Consider the following 25,224-nt stretch of genomic DNA (forward strand, 5'->3'; position numbering starts at 1 on the left):
GATTAACTGGATTAGACATGTGCGTTTGTTCCAAGAAAAGCTCCCATCAAGGGACTCTGGGGTGCCTAAACTCCCATGGTGGAGCCATGTAGCATGCCCATCCGGGCTGCTCTACGTGATTTGCATAAGCACCTCTTTCTGTGTTTATGCCCTAGAGTGGAAGCTAAAAATGACAAACAGGTTACTAGTGTCCCACTTTCTCATCCAACTCCTTACTCAATAAAGGATATCTGCCCTCTACAGGTGTGCCTCACATTTCCAATATGTATTAGCCTCCTTTTCTTCCCAAACTCCACCCCACCGTTGAAGCAATAAAGGTTAATTTGCAAAAGAATACTTCCTTTTTACACAAGATACTCTCAGAACTTTATGGACCAGGAAATAATCTTGCCGGTTCCGGCCTCTTCATCAACGGAAGCAGTGAACAAACGCTGCTTTGAGCAGGTGCCCGAGAAATGAGGTCGTCGAGGCGTATTCCCATTCTGGTGCTGCTCTAGTCCCTCGAGTGCAAAGATGGTTTATAGTTGGGTGGCAGCTTCATGCGTAGAGCTCAGGGGTTTCTCAAACATGGTATTTGCAGAGAAGCCAACTGAGATCCCCCAGGGACTTCCATTTCCATTACTAATTGAGAGTGTAGAATGCCGGAACCATCATTTTGGAGCTGCCGCTTTGAGTTGAGGTCTACACAGAGGTAAGAGATGAAGGCATAATCTCATCTTCGTAGACCTTTGTGCACACCCTCAATATACACACAAATCAAGATGTGGTTCAATGCTGGTCTTCCAGCTTTGTGTCAGACACCAGTGTCAGGGGAGATTTGGGCCTGCCCAGAATATGTCTGTTTGATTGAGGAACAGTGCTATATTCTTTCGATAAACTTTGTGAGGGTATTCAGTGGCAATACTGGCGAAATAGTATTCCTGAAACTATATGTACTCCTAAATGCTCCCTGGCCATCACCCAGCACTTTCCCCAAATATTTTGGGATTGTAGTAAGATTAGTAAATTAACCCAGTTTTAGAATAGTGCTTTTTGGCACCAGGAAATAAATATAATATCAAGAACAGCATTTATTGCACAGGTATTATCACATAAAAGCCAGCCCCGAGAAGTACAAATTACCCCAAGCAGCAGGTTTGGGATGTCTTAATACATGATGTGTCAGACCCCACTACACTCCTAATGTTCAGCGTTACGCTGAAGACACCCCTCTCTTTCAAGCTACCCTCTTGCACCTCGTCTTCTTACTCTCTCATTCCGCCAGCCAGACTTGGGCCTCCTGAAGAGGGTGTCCCCTGTATTCATGCTTGAGAAACACACACACACACACAGAGCATCATCTCAGTCCCCCTCTATTATATGATTATTATCACTGTGGAAGCTAGCCCCAATTCCTCCATCAGGGAGCCTGGCTATCATCTCCCTCACTTTGAACACTTTTACCATGACTACACGTATGTTGCACTATTGTTAGATTATAATTATTGGATGTGTATAATTTTGTGGAACAGCTCCTAACAGCAGAGAGTGCACTTCAGGAACTCATGGAGGGATTTGATGGGTTACAAGGAGGCCACGTAGGTTTAAAGGGACATACATGGATTTGCTTTCTGACTGTTATTTGGCTGTTTATTTTGTTTATGCAATACCTCTATAACGATGAATGGGCCATCCCTTTTTGATTGCTGTAATGACATGCAGCTTACGAGGAGCAAACAATATTCAAAAAATAAAAGTGAAGATATTTTGATTTCTGAATCAGTTTTGTCTTGTGTTCTACATACCTAGTAATGAGCGCATTGTGGAGTGTCATTAATTACGCAGTTTTGAACGCAGTCTACTTTGGTCTTCTCTCATAGAATAAAGGATGGCAGAAGGAATCGACATAAAGATGTAATTCATTGATTACCTATGGCAATTTGTTTTATGTATGATGACATCTTTGACCAATCGCGCATCGAGCCAGCACCTTGCGCACCAAACGGTTTCGGCTCCTTGAGCGACATTACGAGAATCCGCTGAAATACTGCCAAACTGAATTACCGTTACCACCATTTGGTCCAGTGGATTTTCTGCAGGATTACAAGTGGCGGCAGGGCGGTGTATGTGTATATTTTTGGAGTCCATGAAGCTCGCCCGGGATTTCGGCGGAATTGTAATTCCGCTGGAAGTAATTCTGCAGATTTCTGGCGATATGGTGGAGAATTGACCACTGCTTTTTGCTGGAGGTTTATCTTCCACCTTACCACCAAACTCGTAGTACTACGGTGTGCTAATGCAGCAGTTATGTGTCAGTAACGGAATTACCGCCACGTTATTGCGTTTTTCCCTCACTGCCATACTCGTAATGAGCCCCTCACGGGCTGGATGCTGTGTGCAGCTTCACCACTTACAGTTTGTTGGGAAAAGTCACAAGTGGGTGTTTTTTTGGTGCCCGGGCCAATCTTGTGTGTCTCCAATCCCATTTACACTCTCATGTCTGGAGCATTTCAGCTCATATGTGTTTGTTGCACTCCATGTGCAGGCCACCATGTACGCGTTCCATTATTTCTAAAGCTGGTTGTTACTTTTTCTTGTTAACTTGTTTCCCCAACAAGTTGCCCGAGTTTGTTTTCCTCGTTGATATGTGTACAGATTACAATTCCTTCAAATGTGTGCGAAAAGACTGAATACCATTTCTGCCTTCACTTTATTACATATAAAAACACATAACATTTACATACATTGATAGTGCTTTGGATGCCAAACATTAAAAAAACAAGTACAACCCAGCTTATATACATATATATTAAAGATATTTCATCTCTTTTCTGTCCCCAAAATACAGAGACCCCCTAGACTCCCAGTCCAACAGCCATACGAACGGGTGAGAGAAAATGAGAAAAAAAGATGTTTCAATATTATTACCAATTTACACTAATGTGAAACAATAAATAAGCTATTTACAATTGTTGGCAGTTGTTGATTTTGTCATACACTTTGCTGACATGCACAGTTTGTGTATGTGTGCTTTGGGGTGTTGGAACCTGGCAGTTGGGCGGCCCTTTGTAAAGAGGGACAGTCGGTTTGTTTACAAGTGGAAACCTGAATTTGACAGTTATTTTGAAAATTACGAAATTTGAAAATATGAATTCATAGAAATCAAATTACGTCTCGTGTTTGGAAATGTATGTTGTTGCTCAATGGAGGCTGACATACATACAAACTGTACAATATCAGATTGTTGTCCTTGTAGAAGGTAGGGGCTTTGAAACTTACATTGCTTAAGCAACTTTTAATAAATTGAAACAGATTCTAAGTTGCAATCAGTGCAGGGTGAACAGTTACACCGATGATCTTGTATATGGAACCAACATTCGCCTTCCAGGGAAACTGATTCGTGTGGGAGAAGAACGCGCTGGTTTCAGTCCATTCTTCCTGTTCCCTGGCCGGGTAGAGAATGTGTTATTTGAAGACCACCTCGTATTGAGTGTCCATACAGGGATGACTTGTTCTTGGACTTGGCCGAGTGTCACCTGCAGACAAGGAAGTTTGCCGGCTATTTTTGCTCTAACACCAGACACTCTAGCCTGAATTGGCCAAGTTTCACTAGTTTCAGGGTTTAGCATCAAGGATCGCCCACAGTGCCACTGAGCAGATGTGGTCAGGGCCATCGCGTCCCATCCCTGAGCTGCTAGCTCCAGACGACTGCCCAGGCAGCGATTCGGTCACAGTTGCCGTGGTGCGGCCACGCTGACATTTATGATGCACTGCCAGGCCGGCTGCTGGGCGATGACGGGGACGGGCTCCCTCGGGAGGACGCACCACTGGACTCGATAGAAGGCTGGCGGATTAGTAGCCACTTGGAGCCTAGGGCCTTGGAAAAGTGATCATCGACACTGCCGGCAATGGAGAGCGCACTGGCAGAATCTGGGGGGCAGTAGCGTGTCCCCAAGCTGCGACGGAAATGTTCCTCCACCACGGGGTCACAGGTGTGTGGCGAGCTGGCATCATCTGAAAGGAAGTTCACAAAGAGAGTGTGTTATTAAATGGGTTTCAGTCGAAATTAGAACAAGCTATGTACTAAACCATCAAACGGCCTTCGCTGCTTTGCCAGTAAAATACAAAGGGATTCAGCCCCAGCGATGTCAACCCCTCCAAGAATCCTACATTACCCCATCAGGAGGCCATATGGGCGAGATTCGCCCCAAAACTGCCACTTCCACCATGCTTTATTAGGGGTATAAATATGGCTTTCCCCAGCCCAGATGGTCCCAGACTTGTCCTGAGGACATAAAAAGGCCTTCATTCTAAAACATACTCAAGTCCCTTTATTGCCCGGTCGTTGGATATATAGAGGGATTCAGTGTTCGTAGCACCATTGCCTCTTCACAGCCCTATATACAGGGGAGTTTGTTTTTTTCACTGGGCCGTGCCATTCCTACTCTATGGGCATTCGGTTCCCATTGCCTACACTACTCAATGGGGCATTGGTGGGTTCTTACTTGGACTGCTGGTTTCTTGCCGGGGGCTGTTGGTCACCGGAATGCATGACTGTTTGTTCCAGTTGGCGACACAAGTGATGACCGATGGCCGCATCTGTAATGAAGCAAGGCTGGTGTTAGAGAGGCAAGCGGTTGAGTGACAGAAACAGGCAACCTGGTTAAAAAGAGATGGCGAGAGAGAGAGAGAGAGAGAGAGAGAGAGATAAGGGCAGACTCAGGCAGAGAGGGGGCAGCAATAGGGAGACAAAGAGTGGGGAATATGGAGAAAGAACAGGAGAAACAGTGTGAGAGAAGAGGAAAGAAAGTGAGTTGTGGGTTTTACAAGGGAAGAGTCTAGGCTTTAAAGTGGGTTCTCACCTGCTGCAGCATGGCGGCGGGTACAGGACTGGGTGTCTTGCTGACGGCGGACACGGGACTGGGCATCTGGCTGGGGGCAGGCACCGGGCTAGGGGTCTGGCTGTCAGCTGGCATGCAGCTGCTGCGTGGCTTCTTGATCAGTGCCAGGGGCTCGTCCATGGTTGGGCTGGGCAGCGGGGCCATGAAGGAATGCCGCTGGTGGTGTGGTGGCCGCTCTGCAGCGTAGTTGCGGGTGCAGCGCGGCTGCAGTGGAATGGGCTGACCAGCTGCCAGGCGGAGGGAGGCTGGGAAGAGCTGCTGCAGGGCCCGCGCTAAGGCAGTGCGGTCAGAGGGCGAGCCTGCCAATTCCAGGCGCTCTGGTAGCTTGGCGATTCTCTCCCGGTCACTGACTTTCGGCCTCTCCGTAACAAGGGACGCCCTTTCCCTGGGGGTGAGAATAAAGCATAGAAGTTAATATTTAGTAGGGTGGCAGCAGATAATGCAATATAGAGTCCATGTGGTGTACAATACCCTTTAGTGCCCTTCAATCCCACTGGGGGAGATCATGCCTATGAATGGGAGGCCAGTTCTATATCCAAGCCCATCTCCCCCCCTTAATAGCTCTTAATGGCCCTCAATAGACATCACTCCTCATCAAAGGCTCCAAGTTCCCTTTAACTTTTCTCACCCTCCCATCAAACTATGCCAAACTCCTTGATTCTACACCCCCATTTGAAGTCTTATTTTCCCACAGTGACGTTCAGCCCCTTACAATGGTTCTCAAATGTCATTAATGGCGCCAACCACTATGAAAAGTTCTCTGTATTGCAGTCACCTTAACAGTTTTTAGCACTCTCTGTGGTTCTGACCCTCTGTAATGATTGCCATACCCTCAAGGATGTCACTTCCCTAATTAGCTCTCAAACCTCCACCAGCATCATTAAATCCCCTCAACAGCATTCAATCTCCTCTGCCCGCCACCTCTCGAGTAGCACCCTGGACTCACAGACGCTACTAAGACCTCTGTCCCTCAAGGGTTTACGAGCATTGCCTCTGCAGATGATTTGGACTACAACTCCCATCACCCTTATCCGCCATAGTCAATGGTGAGGGATTGTGAGAAACGTGGTCCGAAACCTCTGGAGAGCTGAAGGTTGCAGCCCCCTGAGCTAGAGAGTACAGGTAGAAGGAGTGCTTACATGGTCAGTGGGAGCGGGATCCTCTTCCTCTTCTGGGTTCCCTCCGCCGGGTGGGTGGTGGTCACACTGTGTCTTTCGGGGCTCAGCTTGCGTTTGATCGGGTAGACCGGGATCCTGTGGTTTGAGACTGGGCGAAGCCGATCTTCAGTCCTCATGCTGGGCTGGCCTGTAAAGAGATAACCGCAAAGGAGGTCAATAACCCTGCTAGCCTTCCTTTCAGAATACAATAATTCCAATGAAAATACAAAAGGCTACAATGTGTGTAGGGAGGGCATATGCGATATCAGGGGTCATAGAGGCATGGGTCCTCTGCAGTGCTCCTTCACACACACACACACACACACACACACACACACACGGTCCCCTTAGTGCATTTGTGCATGTACCTCAATGACCCTGTACGCATGTGGTCAGTTCAGAGCTGTTATACGCATGTTACCTCAGTTGCTAAACGCATGGCAATGTGACGCACTTATGCAACCCCTTGGCAAGCAAGCTCTCCCTGTTGCATCGATATGCCCTTACAGGGCTTCTATGCGGGAGGTGCATCGGCCCTCTGTGCACGCATGCAACAGACGACAGGGCACGCGTGCCTGGTGGGAGCGTAAATTGGGTTTTTGGGATCACGTGTGGCAGACCCCGCGGCTCTATCTCGCGGGCTCCCCTCGGCGCTCAAATGCACCAGATATGGACAGCCGAACTCAGCGCAACCTTATGTATCTGTATAGATCTGCCGAGCACAGCTACTTCTGCTGGGCTTATGCAAGCCCAGTATGCGCCAGAGCTCTATAAGGGGTAATAAGCCCCTCGGGGGTCTCCCTGCATCTCGCTCTCTGCCGTCCACACGCCGCCCCGCTCCAGTAGCCCACCTCACACTTCTGCATCTCGCCTTTGCACCCCGTTTCACACCCACCTGCGCCTCTCTATTTTATTATATCCGGGGCGCCCCTCGTTGACCCACCAGAGACCCCTAGCCACTTGTCTTGCTCCCCTAATGTCTTTGAATATTTCCCAAGTCGGTTTTATTTCTGATCTCATAAAATGCCATTCTCAGAAAGTAACGCGCGGGCCTCGTTACATTGGGCAGGCCTTTGTAACCGGGCCCTCCTTCTACGCCATGCAATGCAGGCCCTGGTGAAAGGGCCCGGAAAGGCCACGCCGTTATCTCCAGGGGACACTTTCACTTTTAAGTAGGCTTCTCGGGCCTGCAGGCGAGAGAGAGTCATGCAGGCCTGAAAGAGCAGCGTGGCCGGCGGCGCCTTCACAGGCATCGCCACTGGGCACACTGGACCGGGCGGCGCCATCACGGGCATCGCCACTGGGCACACTGGACCGGGCGGCGCCATCACGGGCATCGCCACTGGGCACACTGGATCCGGCGGCGCCTTCACAGGCATCGCCACTGTGCACACTGGACCGGGCGGCGCCATCACGGGCATCGCCACTGGGCACACTGGACCGGGCGGCGCCATCACGGGCATCGCCACTGGGCACACTGGATCCGGCGGCGCCTTCACAGGCATCGCCACTGGGCACACTGAACTCCGAGGAGATCAAAGAAAATTCAATTTTCAGAAAACGCACTTTCTAAAGAAAAGAGGCAGTTTCCGTGTAAGCGATTGTGCCAACTTCCCTTTCCAAAGTTAGAATGGCCCTCCTAAATCATCGCTCACTAGCGCCCTCAGCAGACAGGGCCGCTGGCGCACGGTGTGTGCCCATTACCTGTAATCGCGGTAAAAACCCTAGGTTCAGCCTGCGGGGTGAGGTCTATTCTCTAAATCATAATAAGTTCAGACATAGGAGCAGCACCCACATGTGCAATCGCTGTGAAACTTCGGGGACAGTCCGCGGACAGCGGACTCTCTCTGCCACAGAAATACAACCATGCCATTCTAGTCTGCTTTTCCCGGTAACACCGCAGACTCTAAGTGTGTAGTGTGCAACTCTGTCTTTGTTCTCATATGGGGTTAGTATCAAATGTATTCATTTATTGATTGTGCATTCGTAAGGCGCTTATAAATAAAGTACTTTGTCTTGTAAAGTGCCCGTAATAATTGCAGTTGCCCTAGCCAATGCGGAGAGACGCCCCGATGCCTAGTACACACAGACAGTATTATTATTCCGAATATTGCCCATTTCATATCGCATGCACATGGAGGTTCCCAACTTACCTTCCAGGATGTACACCTTGAAGCCCCGGCTGATGCCCGTGGTGTAGTGGAAATTGGCTACGGCCATGGCAGCGGCGGGCTCCCGGGCCTCTTGTGTGGGGATGAGTAAAACGCGGGATGGCACCCAAGGAAAGTGCTGCGAGCAGGAGCGAGACTGGGAGGGGGACGGCGGCTTGGTGCTGGCGGAGGTTACTGACGCTGACAGCGGGCTGCTGAGCGTCCGCAGAATCCGTGCCCCGGGGCTGCCCTTTTCCGAAGCCGCGCTTAGCGAGTGAACCCTGCTGCTCTCGCCGGATCAGGTACTGAATGAAGTGTGAGGTAACCTGCCGGCGGCCCCCAGAAGGATATACCCCTGGGAGGGCGAGAGAGGGAGACGCCCCCCGACAGCCGGCAACCAATCTCCTGCCAGCGCACTGTTTTGGAGGTGGTGGTGGTGCGGGTGGCAAAGAGCAAAGGCCCCTCCTGTGTTGTACCTGCTGCTGCAGGGCTGTGGGGGGAGGGAGGAACGGGGGCTCGGCCTGTCGCCGAATTGTGTAGCTGGAGGCCTCGGGTGCCTGACATACCAGGCGAGCGACAGGATGTGTGTTTGGGGATGGGGGTGGGGCAGGTAATGAAACAACGCGTGGAGCGTGCGTGCATCCCCCCCCCTCCCCCGATCGCACCCCTGGAAACCCACCTCCATGTCACAAAGAGCAGGCGGCAGCCTGCGGTCACCTAAAAGTCACCGAATACAAATAAAACACATTTATAGATCAATTTGGGTGCGCTTTGTAGACAGCCTGCGCCCGCGCACTGCAGGTTCTGACTGCAACCACGCAAACGTACAACGCCAACCTTTTTCAAAGTTGTAATGAGGGTCACCTGACATTGGAATGCTGGTCCAACTTGAATATTATATTGAAAGGCCTTGGGCTGGAGGGATAGTTTGGAGATTCGCAGTTGGATAATGGGTCTTTTGCTAAAATGCTGCAGTTACTCAAGCTTAGATAAGCTGCAGACTGCAGGCAACTAAACAATGCCACGAGTCAGAGTGTGCATTGGTGAATTTCAGCCATGCATTCTTTCCCAGGGCAACTGTGGTGGGGGCGGCCCATCGACACCCGTGTACTTTCTTGAAGCGCGGCTTTCAAGGTTTAGCAAGAAGTCCACCATGACCAAAATGATGTTACTTCATGTATGTGCACCGCTTTCGATGACTTAACAAATGTGCACATCATTTTCCCCCACAGACGCTAGTGCCTCCTAATCTCCCCCGTACAGACTGTGTTCAGATGTTCCTTGTGCTTATAATGTGACTCCTTCTTGCACCAGTGGCTGTTCTTCTCACTGTGTGGTGTGTTGTGCGTGTGTTGGGTAAAAGCATAACTTGTAATCAGTGACTTAGCTTGCCTCCAAGAGCCATAGTAGGGCCATGCCCTGCCTTGGACCCCTACCCCAGATCCACAGGCCATATGCATTTATAAAATAGACCACAAAGACAATCATATTTTTGGAACAAGCAGATCACATTCTATTGGAGTCAGCAAACAAAATGGCGGTCGGCCCCAGCCTCCATTAGTGTAATGGCCTACCAGCACCGACTGAAGGTGCGCTGGGAGGATGCAGCCACACAAAGGCATGATTCTTTAATAGGTGCTGTTTACATGATACTGAGCTGGGGGCAAGGCGCCCTTAAACACACTTTACATGGACAGCAGGAGGCTCATTTCTGTTGTTCGGCTGATACTTGTTCTAGTATCAGCCGAACAACAGAACTGAGCCAGCCCCTTGCTGTTTTGTATTTGTGGTAGGCGGACGCACATATCTCGCACAGGGCGCTGCCAGACCTGGGGCCGGCACTGTGGCCTGCAACACCTTTTGTGTGGCCCTTTCCAATTCCCAGGCTTTCACCAGTATTTTATTGTCATTGGGTGACCTGTGTCACTTCCGGTTTTACATAGCAGACGTTCGCCTCTGGTTACCAACTGCCACGCAGTAGCTCCGACACCCTAGCCTGGAGCGAATAAACCCGGGACCAATGCATTTAGTTGGGGAGGAGTCTCAACTGTACATAAGAGGGCCAGTGCCCGATGAACCTGCGCACTTGCCGTAAGTGGTACCCGCGGTGCCAGCGGGTACCACTTACGGCTGGACCTGCAGCGAGAACTCCCCCCTGGCTAGGACCATCCTGTAACTCTGTTACGCTTTGGGAGTGGCCCCCTGCTGTCCCCAATGCACCCACTTACTTCAGACCTTAACCTTATGCACCTATACTCACCATATCTTCTTACGCACATCCTGCCCTTTTTTAGAGCTTTAAATACATCCAAGAGGAAAACCTTGTGCTGTATGTCCCTTGAGAATGAATGGCCATCCTCTGGTATTCAACTGCCAAGTCAGTCACTCCCCTAACCTTTGTATGGATCACTTCAGTTTCTGCTCTTGCGAGCGAGCTTAAGGCCCTTTGGAACGTGCATATGAAATGGATGGAGTCTAAACAACCAGACAAACTCAAGAAGATGGAAAGTTTCTGTTTTATTAAGAATTATCTAAAACAGGAGGTTACAACGAAGATCAACGCACATACTCTCAATGATTTCCCCAAAAAATACACTTCATATACTCAATTATGCATCTGAGTGATGTCATACTACGTGGCAATAGTGAAAAACCAATCAAGGGTCGGGATTGATTAGGGGAAATATCTAGATATACAATCATATAGGGGCTAGGATTGTTATTGGCTGCCCTTTATCAGGTGGACAACTTATGCCTACCTCTTCAAACATGTACTTTAAGAAAAAATAGTGACATCGAGTTTCATTGGTCTTCTCAACTACAAGGTCCTTCATTATACGGACTAATACAATTGGTTGGCACGCTTGTGCCATGTCTGGAACATTCGGTTCCTTTAGCAGCACGTAAGCCCAGACCCAGGTGCAGAGAGCTAGGACATGAAGCTATCTCTCATGCACTCGTGATCCCTCCCATACTTGCTCCTCACCTGGGTCTTCGTTGGAGCTGTCAGGGTCTTCAGATCTCTTCTTCTATCTTGGCTTCTTAGTATCCTTTACCTTCCTCTCCTTCTTTTTATCGTGGAGGTGGAGGCGAGCTCCCTCGGAGGCCACCTTGGCCCGTTGTGTATTCTAGGCCAAAGGGAACCCCGAGGAGCAAGCCCCCCAAAACAGGGAAAAAGCCAGTCGGCACCAAAAAACCCTTTGTTGAGTTCAGCTGTGTATTTCACGATGAATGATGTTTCCAGAAATCCATTTGGTTCTTCAATAGAGGATCCTCCAAAACGAAGCTTGTAACAGGACTGAAAGACTTCAGGGAATCGGGTAATCAACAGGGTTCAAGGTTAGAAGGCTCCAGCAGCAGCTAGCTCCAGCAGTGTTGCTCGGATGGTGGTCTGTAAGAAACTGATGTCACTGGGCTCTCTGAAGCACAGTGTCGGAATGCGCTAGGGGGGTTGGAACAGTAAATAATCAGTTCCTTTGGTACACAGATCAGAAAGGTAGAGGAATGGTAAGGTGCAGCAAGAGGAAAAGCCAAACCCAGGTGGAGAACAAGAACAGCTTCCAGGGAAGCCAGAGGAGAAACTGAAGTGTAGGGAACTGCTCTGCGTGAATCGGGGATAAAAAACCCAGATGACAGATGAGCCCGCGAGGGAGTGGACAAACGGGGAAGAATGGGATAGTTCAACGAGAATAACGGGAAGAGACAGAGAAGTTAGAGGGCTCACAAGATAGCGGAAGGGGAGAAAAAGGAGAGAGCGAAACCTTGTGGAGTGACCGTAAGAGAGGACTCCCTGCAGGGGGGCTGGTGAAACTTCATGGTAAGGGGAGCCCAGCGGAACAATGGAGAAACCTGGAAGAGGGAAGATGCAACAAGAGAAACACTTTAAGGAAAGGGAGAGTACCCCGGGAAGGACAGGGTACGGTCAGAGAAAAGGAGCTCAGTACAAATTCGGGTAATTGGACGGGGTAGAGACTGGAAGAACCCACGGAGAGCAGGGAAGAAAAGGGGCACGGTTGGATCTGTTGGGAAACAACCGAACAGGCGGTTCAATAGAACTAGAAAGCGAAAGACAGTGTCTCGCCAATGTGACGGGATTCAACGCAGCGATCCTCAGCTTCCGCAGGCAGAAATACTAGCGGCGGCTATGTTGGATGGGAGCTAGACCGCTAACCGCTGTTGATGGAATAAGGTAGTGGAACCTTAATGGAGTCTCCAATGCTGCCAGCATTTCCAAGGGCACCACATGACACTATCTCACCACCCAATTAGCCCAGCATCTATCATCACCCATGCAGGCTGCCATGACATTGTCTTTGTACTTGGCCTTGCAGAGTTTTCTCATCTTGGGAATGCACATGAGGAGGGCACTCACAATCGTGTCTGGAACTCCAAGTTCAAGCTCTATTTCCATCCTTGGCACACATGACAAGAGACCACGATCTGGTCCATTTTGCAGTTTTTAAATGCTCTAAATGAATTAAAACTTGGCATTGTTTGTGTTTTTTCTTGCACCTTAACGTGAGAAGATTCATCCTCCGCACACTCGTTCTTCTTCAGAGTAGATAGCTGACCTCGATTTCTAAGATCTTGACTTCAGGCCAGAGAGCCTCACCACACAGCTCCACTAGCCTGCTATTCTGCTGTGACACAGCTTTTCATTTTCCGTTCATGTGTTTCTGGCTTATTTCTTTCATGATACCAATGTCCAGTTTCTGTACAATGGCGGGTTTGCATTCTATTCACTACTCAAAGCTAGCCTATTCAATGACTTGATCTACCTTGCGTTTCAGCTTCTGTACATTTATTGAACATCTATTTTCTGCAGCACTTTGTTAACATGTAATATTCTTCTTTTCCACGTTGATAGTTCACTCAATTCTTTACTTCGTCATTTGTCCTCTAGAATCTGTATATTGTCTTCAATCGGTATCTTGGTCCATCATGTACACTTTTTTATGACGTCATTAGTTCATTTTCTTTGCTCTTTCTCAGATTCCTTCAGGGAGTTCCTCCTGTAGGTTGTCATCACTTCGAGGGTACATTCCATAGGGTTGTCTTAATGGGTATCTCCTTCCAAATACTCGCTGCGGTATTGGCACAATAGCTGGTGTCAGGCAAGGGACAGTATCATGTGTCCAATACAAAGAAGGTAGGGGGCTGGATCACCTGCAGGTGTATACATCTGGTCCTCTACATTCCCCCCTCTGGTCGAGTCCTCAAACACCTCCTCAAGTTTTCCTACTTCTTTGTATTTTCGCTTGAAGAAGTATTTCTTGGGTGTCTATATCTTCGTCACCCCTCTTCAGGGGTCCCACTGTTTTAATGTGTTCATCCACACTCCAAGTCATGTAATTGCATTGTCTATTCGGGGTACAGAAGACCCAACGTCCCACATAATTCTTATGATTATTTGGATACCAGAATTATGTTCCTTCAAGTGCCACAATACTTGCTTTTATGTATTCTTGGATGGCATCATCATTCAGAACTTTGTCTTCTGGTTCACCCTTTGCGTCAATCATGATCTTCATTCCCACTGCTTTCTTTGCCATTTTCTGACATTGTCCAATGTTTATCCTTATCATACAGAATCCAAATATTATTATCACATATATTGATCCAAGGAACTTGAATAGGTTTGCCATCCAATAAGGAATCTATGAAAACAGGAGTAAGAACCAACTATCATCTCCAATGGCCTCTGTCTCATCCACCATTTTTACGTGTAGATCTGTCAATATTGATATGGCCTCTCTCAAAGTCCTGTTCTGGCCGTCATGAGATGGTGTGAATGTACAACATGATGGCCCGATCTTGGGGCACACACCTCCTTCCACTGCTGGAATCATGTCAAGGACATATACCCGAAAGCATAGTGTTGCATTAACCAATAGGACTACAGCTACTGGGCCCCCTTCATCTTCCACCCATGTCACCAGTTCAGAGAACTTGGCCTATGACTTTAGGCACTCATCATTTACCTTCTGTACCTGCACTGCTTCCTTCCCTAGCAGATGAGCTGCACAGGACATCATTCCCTCTTCCCATACTTTGGTCGTACTCGCTCATCCATAGATTAGACGTTGTGACCGTTCCCAGCAATCAGACATTCCAGTCTTTTCCGTCATGTCAGAACAGGTCATCCTTATCATTTCTTCAACAATCACCTTGTCTTGTACTGAAGAAGGATACACAAGTATCTTGTCTGTCCATCCAGGCTCGTTTTCCATTTGTGTTGTCGTGATATAATCATCCTGGTATGGAAATAACTGTCTTGATCTCCATCGCAAGACTGCCTAGTACCCTTGAAACTGTCCTCTAGTATTACATGCTGCTAGATGACTGAGGGACTTCGCATCTTGCGCTGACATCTCTTTTGAAATGAAGGTTCTTACTGTTGTTATGGCATAGGGGATGAGAGAGCAGACGTAGCAATTCTCATCAGATGCTCTCTCCCCCACCTTTTTCATGTGTTGGTACCACATATTATTCCCCAGGTGAACTGAATTATCAAGATATATATTTATCCCCTGGGTATCTTCCTCTGCATCCCTCTTATGTCACCAGACATGCCCATAGAGCAGTGATCCCCAACGTGTAGCTCACAAGCAACCTGTTGCTCTCCTGACCCTAAAATGTTGCTCACCAGTTGCTTTGGGCCATTGTGTGGAGGCCAAGAATGGGGACATTCAGGGATCAGACATCAATGGCGGTGTACCCTGATCCAGGACTGCACGGGCAGGCTAGCCAATCAGTCTGCTCTATTTACCAGGCATGGCATACTGTTAGTTGTCAAAGCATTAGCTGTGGAGGCATCAGTAGAGTGGTCCGAGTGGTGGGGAAGGCCGGGTGGGTACAGAGAGCAAGGGGGTGGCTGCAGAGATTAATCTCTCATGGCTTCAGATGAGACACACCCCAGCCATTGAAGAGAACCTGAAGCACAGGACCTAGACTGGCCTGGTCATCCATGTGACTATCCATTGTACTGCTGCTGTAATCCAAAGTAAAAATGACTACCCACTGAACCCACACTTATTGAGAGAGTCACAGTCTTAGCACTGTAATGTTTCTAGGCCACATCGTGCTCTAGTATACAATGAGGTGCACCACTGGCTAGATCAAGTACACAATCTGTAAAGAAAATGTTGCAGCCTACTGAGCCTTCCCCTGCAGCATTAAGGTAGACAATAGAGGGTTAGTTGCCAACACTTGGCAAATGAATAGCAAGAAAATAAGTGACTTGAATGCCCAACTGTCAATGAAATTCCAATGAGCTTCTTTTGTACATGTAATATTTGCGTTTGTTGCCAGAATGCAATGTATTACCCAAAATGTTCCACACGAATTGAATCATCTTTGTGAAGACCTTTTCATCTTCTGATTCTTTGTCGAGTACGAAAGTGCGTTAATGGGAAAAATAATCAAACTAGATGCCCATGTTTGTTTTCTGGTGAAAACTGCCAACTTCTGTGCCTTTGTAGAGCTGGTACTTTAATACTGGACTAATAAGTGGCATGCACGCCCAAGCTTTCTTGGTGAATCTGTCGGGGGCCTCACTGATATTGCGGTGGTAACCTACTCCCGTGTGGCCAGGGGATGGCGGCCACTACCTGATCCTGACCCAGGGGGCGGCTTTATGAGGAAGGATCACATGGGAGGAAACAGCTGCTGGGGTGATGTCATGGCTCCATTGAGCGAGACATGGTATCCCCTGTTTTCCTTTGAAAATAACCTCCCTGTGTCGGAAATCCTCATGGCCTATTGTCATGCATCTACTCCTTTTCCTATGAAGAACAGGGAAGCCCCTTTTACCAAATCTGATGAAATCACCTTTTTCAAATCCACTTGTCAATCAATCAGAACTGACTTGCCATCAAAACCTTTTAAAAATGCTTGTTCAAGTCCCATAAGTCAATTGTCCACAACAGACTTTGGTTCCCAGAATCCGCAAAGTACTGGGACAAAGAAGAAAAGTCGAGCAATGTGAAGCAAAAGACACTGCAAGCCCAAAGAGCACTCTAGTGTTTTTTGGCACACACCTGTGCCTGGGAAATGTACGCAGCCCAAATCAAAAATCAATGACAGCTGCTGTGGCGACTGGCTAGAGAGAGCTGCACCTCTCTATAAGGACCAGAGAACTGAAGAGCCGGGACCGGCATTGTGGAGCCAGGCGGCTCATTGATTGAGAAAGAAGCTGCTGAGCCAAGAGACACTGTGAGAACGCTAGGAGCTGGTGAGGGACTCCTGGGCATTCGCAGACAAAGGAAAGCAGCGTTTCACTTACCGGAGCCAAGATGAAAGCAGGCATGTCAAGTGGAAGCCGTGGAGGACCAGCAAATGAGGGAAAGGTACCTGCGAGAAGGAGGCAGATGGGAATCCTTCATCTGCAGACTGCGAGAGAGTTGACCAACACAAGCATAGACTGGTGAGTCCACTCAGAAGCAGCGTGGACACCGGGGCATATCGGTAAGCACACGAAGTGTGAACATTTGGGAACCGCTTAACAGAGAAAGAGATAAAGAATGGACAAACTGAAAAGGGGGGGCCTAAATCACAAACAACCCACCCCTCTTCTAATGTGTGAATGCACACAGTGCAAATACTTAAGAAGCAGAGAGGAGATAACATATCAGAAGGATACATTATCCAACATTATATATAAGGAACTTTGGAAGTGGGCGAAGACTCTGAATGAAGAGAAGCCCTGTCAGGAGAGTATACCAGGCAATTGAAAAGGATTTTTTTAAACAAGAAAGAAGAAACCACACCATCTGATAGAAATACCAGGTGTCCCGAAAGAAACCAAAATTGTAAAGCCAAACAGTTTTTGTGTGGAAGTTGGCCAAGAGAGGCCCAAATATCTATTGTTTATAAAAACCTCAAGGAGCAAAGAATCCAGGGGAAGGGAACTACGCCCTGGAGCCAAGAATCTTCTTTCGTGAAGAACCTTTGTTTGAACAATTTATTCTTCCTTTATGAACACTTTTCTACATTTCAATGTTAAAGACATACCCCTTTTCACCTTATAGTTTAGGTTATAGTCTGAGGGTCAGAATAGAACTTTGGACATAGCACAGTTTTGTCTTTGACATCTTGACACAGACAGATCCTTAGTTCTGGGTTAGGGAGGGAAATTACTGTCAGAGCAGGGTCATAGAGGCCTTTTGTGAACCCCTTTATAAAAGTCTTTAACCAAAAACATGGCAAACCTGTGTCCGACTTTAATTCCTGACTCCTCACATTTCCTTCTTAAAAAATGTGCGTATGTCAATTTCTTTACATGAAGTCTGTGGGCCCTATGCATCATGTTTGTCACAAATGTTACATATGTCTTGTAATTCAGTGTCCTGGTGGAACATTTCTCATTGTTTTATGCTTTGGTTATCTGGCATGTGGCTAATGGGCAATTAAGGTGAATGAGTACCAAATTGTGCACAATGATTAATTAGTTTGTGCACAATGATTAATTAGTATAGCTACCAATGGCACTTAAGTTAGTGAAAATAATTTCTCAGTGGCATAGCCATATTATATTTACTTTAGTATAGCATTTCTTGCTAGATTCTTCCGGCTTCTGTTACCCAATGTAATTTACTGAATTTATCAATCTTCAAAGATGAATGGCTATGTCGACCCTGCCATAGGTTTCAACTTGCGCAGTGCAGGCTGAACCATTGTCAAGGGTAAGCACTTAACAAGTGAGGTATACAACCATAAACATATAATATGCACAGTATCAAGGAAAATCTTCATTGCTTCTGTAAAGTTGTCTTCAAAAGTTCCAACACGGGTAGTATAGCTCAGTGGCAACACGCTCGCCTTGCAAGCAAGGCGACATTGAGCAACACAGGTACTAATCCTGGATCAGCGCTTAGAAACCTCTTTGGTATAAGCGTGCTATAAAAAACAATTATAATAAAAAGTTGTGAATAATGTTAGTGGCCTACTAATGTCCCTAAAAATATACCCCTTACAACTATATTTCCGAGATGATTGCTTGGGGAAAGAGTAGCCAAATCCATCAGAAACATTTTCTTTTAAATCCTAATCAATTGGCTTCAATGTAACAGACCTATAGTGCTTTAAAAAGCACTATTTGCCACTATATTTCACAGGAATTCTTAGGTGGATAGCCCTCCCCACTCAAAGGCTGTATTAAATGATATTTAAATTGTACCATATTCTGTCCAGTGTCAGTCACCCTCTACTCCTATAAAAAGCACAGTTTTCTACTAAAGATCCTGACAATCCGTTTTGAGGAGGGGATGGACCCAAAACAAGCCTTTAATTTTGGTTTAAATGTTACTGTTCAAACATGTTTAAACTGCAACATTTGCCGTTTAATCTCTTGAAAATGTCCTGGGAGAGAACTCCATGCTCTCACATATTTTGTTACGTCTCACAATGTTGAATAATTCTGCTGTGCTCGTGCCTAAAAATATACTGTTTGCCACTTAATGTATACTAAACTTTGTATTTCTATACAATTAAATGTAAAATTATGCTAAAGGCCATTATCGATTGCCTGGACTAGATGGATGGATTACTATTAATTACTGATTATTAATGTGTGCCATTAGCACTATTGAACTTAGTACAGTTATGATTTGTGTTCCAATCATTTTAGCCCCAACTGAATGCCAAAAATTACACCAAAGCAATGTAGTTGCTCACCATTCCGTCTGGCACGTAAATGTTGCTCAATGCTAAGAAAGGTTGGGGACCCCTGCCATAGAAACTAAAGAAATTATTATAATTTCTACTCATACTAGGAAAAATCATAGGTGTTGTTTGTTCAATTGGATCATTAGGATAATAGAGACTTCGAAAGGTACACAAAGAATAAGAAAATACATATGCATATATATATCACACATAGAAGTCTGAAACATTTGGTGTGCCATTCCAATACTTGTTGAACTCGTGCTCTATCTATAATCACATTATCCTCTTCACAAATCATTTTAATATGGGTGTTCAATTTACATTTGTAGTTGCACAATCTGCTCAATTATCGCAATCAGAAGTCTTCTTGTGAGTGGACCATGTTTTTGGTAATTAAGAAAGGTGTGAATATTAACATCTCTTCTAATAAGAGCAGGTTATGACTGAAGTATATATACAAAAATAGCAACTACAAGCCAATGTGTGTTACTGTCAACGGGTATCATATATTATCCTTGAAACAGATGTGCTACTAAAACTGAATATGGGTATTGATCTCTCTTCCAATTTCTAATCAGAAACTGACGTTTCGGCATAGTACTCATGCAATGTTATTCCTTAAAGAATTTCTAGAAAGTACTTTTTAACCTCTGTAATTCTCTGCAAGTCCAGGCACTTCCTGCTCGAATGTTTAAGGAGTGTCCACCGAATTCCAGTCCAAAATAACTGTGTGCTAACCAGACACTGTTTTATTGTCCTTCTTCTTGGTCATCGATCGAGTCTGCAAATGTGGAAATTCTTCTTCTTGTCTAGCTTCATAGTCAACAAGTGCTGGTGGAAGGGTCTCGCCTTTGTAGATTTGTATGTCTCTTAAATGTAACCAAGCTCTTCTTCCAGATACCTTAACTGCAGTAGGGGAGACTTCCTCAATACAAAAGGGACCATTAAACCTAGGTTCATGCCATCTTCGGGTGAAATTCTTTATAGGGATTTGGTCAACAACATATAACTTTGGTGGTGGCAATAATTCACTCGGATTGGTTCCTGGGCTGTCCTCTTCCATGTTCCTTGACCCCTCCCTCCGATGCTTGACTTGATCTGCAATGAAAGAAACACTGGTAGTCATACATGTCAAATAATCATGCATTTCATCACCTAGAGTCTGCTCTACACTCTGGGCATCACGCCTGACTCTAGATGGGGCATAAGACGTGTCCTCATGGGACACCCTGTCCCTAACACGTGGGGCATAAGATGGTGGTCTGAACCTGGCTGATTTCGAAGGGCATATAAGGCTAGAGGTAGGCAATATAGCCATCCCTTTTTCAAAGTTAATTTGATCTTGGCTATCCTCTCTTTTAGGAAGCCGTTGAGACTCTCACACATCCGTTTGCTTGTAGATGATAAGCAGAAGAAAAGGTTTGTTTTATACTCAATAGAAGTCCTATTTGTTCAAATAGCTCATTAACAAATTGTGGCCCATTATCGGACCTTAGTACTTCGCACACACCCCATCTTGGATGAACCTGTTTTGCCAAGACTATCATAGATCTGACTTGTCTAGAAACCTTGGGAAGAAAAGGGGAAAGACAGAGAAGGAAGGAGGAGAGGAGGCCGAACAGGGGCCAGAGGAAGTGCAGGGAGTAGAGGGAGGAAGGGGAGAGGACGAGAGAGAAGACAAGGGGCCTCATTACGAGGTTGGAGGTAGCCATGGTGCTATTATCACCATGGCTACCCCCTTACTGCATTCCGGGTCCGGGTTCCCTGAATGGGGAATTACCGGGCCATTCCAACCTTGGAGGACCCAGTATTTCCCCATTCAGGGAACCCCCATGGGGCTCAATGGGAATGGTGAGCATGCTAATAACGGGCCCGTTAATAACGGGCCCGTTATTATCATGCTGGTCCTTTAGCGGGTCCCGCTAAGGGCACCTGGTAAAACCAGGTGCCCTTAGCGGGACCCGCTAAAGGACCTCGTAATGTGGAGGTAAGGGGTTAACGGCACTGGCACATTTACCGGCGCTGTTAACCCCTTACCTCCAACCTCGTAATGAGGCCCAAGATGTCCTGAGTTTTAGAGATGAAATGAGAAGCCAGTGCTGTGCAGAGGGCCTGGGAAGGGACAGGAGAGGTAGAGACTGCGGAAGAATTGGCTAGTTCCTTGCAGATTTTAAAGAGTTCAGCCGAGTTGTTAGATGCCGCAGAGACGCAGGCTTGGATATGAGCTCTCTTCTTGGTGAGGACAGAGAGCCGGTATTGCCATTGGAGCAGGTGGCAGGCCAGTTTGTCAGAGGATGTGCATGAAGCGCACCATTTCCTCTCAGCCACCCTGCACGTGCGTTTGAGGGTGACGAGGTCAGAGTTGTACCAGGAGTTGCATTTGGCTTTGGGCTTCGGGCGAATCCTCATGACAGGGGCAAGAACCTCAAGAGTATTAGATATAGCTAAGTGGGGCATGGAAAGGGCTGTGACAGGGTGTGAGTCAGCCGAAGGGGGAGGAAGAACTGAGGGCCATACGATTAATGACCTTGCAGAACAGATATGTCCTTGACATGATCACAGCAATGGAAGGAGGAGTTTGCGCCAAAATTGGCCCTTCATGTTGCACGTTCCCACTTTGACAGAGGCCATAACATTGTTAACAAACCTGCACACCAAGATGGAAGACGAGACAGAGGACATTACCAATGACAGTTGGTTTTCATCCATATTCTCATGGATTCCACAGTGGATGGCGAACTTCAAGTTTCTTGGAGCATTATTGCTCATGGTGATGTTTGGATTTTGTATAATCAAGATAATAATTGCCCAGTGTAAGAAAACAGTGAAGAAGGCAGTTGGAATGAAGATCATGATTGAGTTTAGGCCCAAGGAGTTGACTGATGAAGATTTCAGAAAATAAATAGAGGCCAGCATTGCAGCACTTGAAGGAACGAAGTTCCTGTATCCGAAGAATCATAAGAAGTACGTGGGACGATGGGTCTATTGTAATCTGAATGGACAGTGCAGTTACATGACCTGCAGCGTGGATGAACATGTCAAATCGGCCAGCACCCTGAAGGGGATGATGAAGATTTGGACTCCAAAGAAGCACTTCTTTAAGAGAAAATATCAAGATATGGAAACCGGTGAAGAGGTGGTCGATGTATCGACCAAAGGGCTGTGTGTAGAGGAGCAGCTGAATGCTTCTGCAGGAAGTCCCGCCCCCCTGCTTCCAGTATGTTGGGAACCTGAGATTGTGGCATGCTTGACACCAGCAGTTATGACCATACCACGGAAAGTATTAAAAAAAAGGTACCCACTAAGAAAACCATACCAGATATATTCCTGAAGAGACAACAATCTAAGGGAGGAATTCCCAGAAGGAATATGAGAAAGAACGAAAGAGGAGCTAGTGATGTCACAAAGGACGAGCATGACGCACGAAGAAGACTGACCAAAGAGAATGCATGGATATTATGGAAACTAAGGACAAAGTTAAGAATCGAGTAAACTTTCATATGCAAAAAGAAGATTGCATGTGTGTGACACACTGCAGAAAATGTAATACCGTTTGATAACTGTACAGATGCAGCAAAGCAAGTAGACTAAGTGGCATTAGGAGCTAGTTTTTACGTAGTGAATAGACTACAGGCGAAGCTGCCATTGTATAGAAGCTGGACATGGATGTCATGACTTCAGTAAGCTTGGACCCATGAAGGGGAAAAAGCTGAGAGCTGTGTTGCAGCAATAATTATCTGAGATCATGGACATGAGTAGCAAGGCTGTCTGGCCTGGTATCAAGGATGAAGGCAGCCAAGACTGGTTATCTGTTCTCAAAGCAGCAAAACGTGAGAAGCTGAATCATCCCTTATTCAGGTGCAAAGAAAGAACATCAAGCATGCCAAGTTTTATTCATTTAAGACATTTAAATGCTGTAAATTTGTCTGAATCGTGTTCTCCTGCCACGTGAGCCAAGGATGAAAATGGATGTGGCATCAGAAACTACAATAGTTTGTGCCCATGCTCCCTTATATTCCCAGAGACAAGAATACACTACAAGGCCAAGTTCAAAGACAATCTTCATGGCAGAAGGCTTGGGTGATGAGAGACGTTGGGCTAATTGGGTGGGGAGTTGAAGTCAAGTCGACCTCCTGGCACCTGGGTCCGAGCACACATGCTGCTACGTGAGCTGAACCTTCCAGACATGGCACGAGCATGCCAACCAATTGTAGAGGGCCATATAACGAAGAGCCTTATAGTTTGAGAGCCAATAATATACTGTGTACTTAATAAGTGTTGAAGATGACTTGCAGTAGAGGTAGGCACAAGTTGTCCACCTGACACTAGACACCCAATCACAACCTTACCCCTTATAGAAAGTATACTTAGATGTTCCCCTTGAACGTATCACAACACATCATAGGTTTTTCTTATTTGCCATCTAGTATGACATCACTTATGCTGAATATTTAGTATAAAGATGTGATTTTTTTGTGAAATGTACTAGAGACTCGAGCAAACGTCTGTTGATGTCCGTTGTAGCTCCCTCTTTTAGACAATTGAGATTAAAACAGAAAACCTTGCCATCTTCCTGAGTTGGTTCGATTATTTGGTGTCAGAGTTATTCTGCATCCCATACACTGCATGCATGCAATCCAAAGGGCTCTAAGCTCTCTGGTATTTATTCTCTATCTTGAAAAATGTAGGGCTTAGTCAGCCGTGCCCATATTCAGACCTGTGACCTTGAACTTCCCCATGTATTCAAGTTGCAACAATTTAATTCGCTGAGCTACCTTGACTGGAATCATTAAATGAGCCCCAACCCAACTACAAGCACTTGCCTGTTTGCAGGTAATACAGGGAGAGAAATCCTGTTCTCAAGAACGCGATAAGGCTGAGCACTGAAGCATGAATTTGAACCAACTGAACCATTGGTGCAATTTTGGTGAGACCCATCCTGAGCCCTGGATAATACCTCTGTGCCACTAGAGTATGACTCCTTCATTCTGCCCTTGTCCTATACATAATGATATCTACCTTCAGCCAACCAAATGGCACAGGGTGCCATATCAGAAACATCACTCACATGCACTTTTTAATGTTTCTTAACTAACTCTTTGCCATTTCTTTTCATTTTAATTCTCTTTTTTACTGTACCAAGACAACACTAACGCTGTGGACAATGCTTCTTCCCTGGTCTGGTCACCTCTCTCCCAGTAGTCTCACTTACTTTTGCCTCAAAAAACGTTCCTGTGCCTACCTTTCTCTCCCTTCCATGTTTCTGATAAATTCACTTTCCTTCAGACCTTCAATACATCACGTGAACCATTATGAAACTTTAGCAGGTGCTCCACATACACTGATTTTACAAATGTGACAGTTTATTGGGGGGCGTAATAACAATCATAACAAAATTAGTAATACATAATTAAAGCATGGCCAGCAAGGAGCATTCTCATTGCCCAAGTCTACGTTAGACCCTTTAGAGGGATAAATGCCTCAGTAAACATGCAGTGATTTTACTCAATGACAAGCTTGTTGCTCACAGATGCTTAACTTGCTGAATTACCTTACCAGTGCCTTACCAGTGTGCAATATCAGCTCCCTGTCCCTGGGTTATCCATGTTGGCCCTCTTGGAACTTTGCACAAGCCCCAGCCGCAGTAACTCCAAGTGACTGGTTGTGATATTTCAGCAGAACTCCCGAAACAATTAACAGCAAATGTGCCCCCCCGCCCCACTGAGCTGTCTAGCAGCTCCTGAAATTAAAACAAAACAGAGTTCCCCCAGGCAATCTCGCCCTCCAGCATAGCAGAGCTCCAGGCCGTCCTTTGAGCCTGCTGCCCAATTTCTGATAGATGCAAGTCACTTTCACTGCATAGGAGCATTTAGTCAGTGCTAATTCCTTGTTACTTATATGTTTGTCCGGGGCTGAAAAGAGGACAAGTCTCTGGAGCAACAGACCTTTAAGCATCCCCCTGGGTGCAGAGCCAGTTCAGGCCGACCCAGGTGGTGGGGCAGAGGTGTGGCCCGCTATGCTGGCTGTACCTCTAGCACCCCCTACAGGGGCTGGCAATCCACTAAGCAAGAGTCAAACCAGTTGCTGCACCATTTCATGCAGTCAAAGCAAACAAGCACCAACAGTCAAGTCCAAAACCTTTGACTTTTGTGTAGGCGTGTGATAGGCATTTGCATTGCCATATTGGTACTACCTAACCATTAGATGGCAACAGCTGGAAAATGGTGTGAGCACCTGGGCCTATGATGTCAGTTCCTGGCACATGCACAGTACCTATAAACAAGGCAAAACGGTAGGCTTTGCCAATGTTTGTTTTTCACAGGGCTTCAGACACATATCTTGTTTATAAATTAAGTAACTGAAGGCACAATT

The 25,224-nt window shown here is 46.5% G+C and overlaps 1 protein-coding gene and 1 long non-coding RNA gene across 4 annotated transcripts in view; one reads left to right on the plus strand and one right to left on the minus strand.

The window, feature by feature from the left end:
* Positions 1-2,670: 2,670 nt before the first annotated feature.
* LOC138569448 (transcription cofactor vestigial-like protein 4) lies at positions 2,671-8,769 on the minus strand. The gene is made up of 5 exons (XM_069647425.1): positions 8,191-8,769; positions 6,020-6,185; positions 4,842-5,265; positions 4,485-4,578; positions 2,671-3,993 (listed from the first exon to the last, which is right to left on the minus strand). The coding sequence occupies exons 1-5, from the start codon at positions 8,255-8,257 to the stop codon at positions 3,740-3,742; spliced, it is 1,005 nt and encodes a 334-aa protein (XP_069503526.1). The 5' UTR covers positions 8,258-8,769; the 3' UTR covers positions 2,671-3,739.
* LOC138569449 (uncharacterized) overlaps positions 8,363-25,224 on the plus strand; it is a 144,639-nt gene continuing 127,777 nt past the window's right edge. For 2 of the 3 annotated variants that reach the window (XR_011303240.1, XR_011303241.1), the window contains exon 1: positions 8,378-8,489. This is a non-coding gene — a long non-coding RNA (uncharacterized lncRNA). Of the gene's footprint in view, positions 8,490-25,224 lie in introns of all 3 variants that reach the window. The other variant, XR_011303242.1, reaches the window with a different exon arrangement.

The sequence above is a fragment of the Ambystoma mexicanum genome, chromosome 2q, assembly GCF_040938575.1.
Source record: "Ambystoma mexicanum isolate Mex_15411 chromosome 2q, UKY_AmexF1_1, whole genome shotgun sequence".
Taxonomy (NCBI): Eukaryota; Metazoa; Chordata; class Amphibia; order Caudata; family Ambystomatidae; genus Ambystoma; species Ambystoma mexicanum.

What these genes read in the sequence shown, in the direction of transcription:
- LOC138569448 (XM_069647425.1), bottom strand. Translation starts at nt 8,257, where the DNA reads ATGGCCGTAGCCAATTTCCACTACACCACGGGCATCAGCCGGGGCTTC. An exon ending in CCGCCGCCATGCTGCAGCAG is followed by an intron (nt 4,579 to 4,841) that starts GTGAGAACCCAC and finishes GCTTCATTACAG; the next exon opens with ATGCGGCCATCGGTCATCAC. An exon ending in GCAAGAAACCAGCAGTCCAA is followed by an intron (nt 3,994 to 4,484) that starts GTAAGAACCCAC and finishes ACTTCCTTTCAG; the next exon opens with ATGATGCCAGCTCGCCACAC.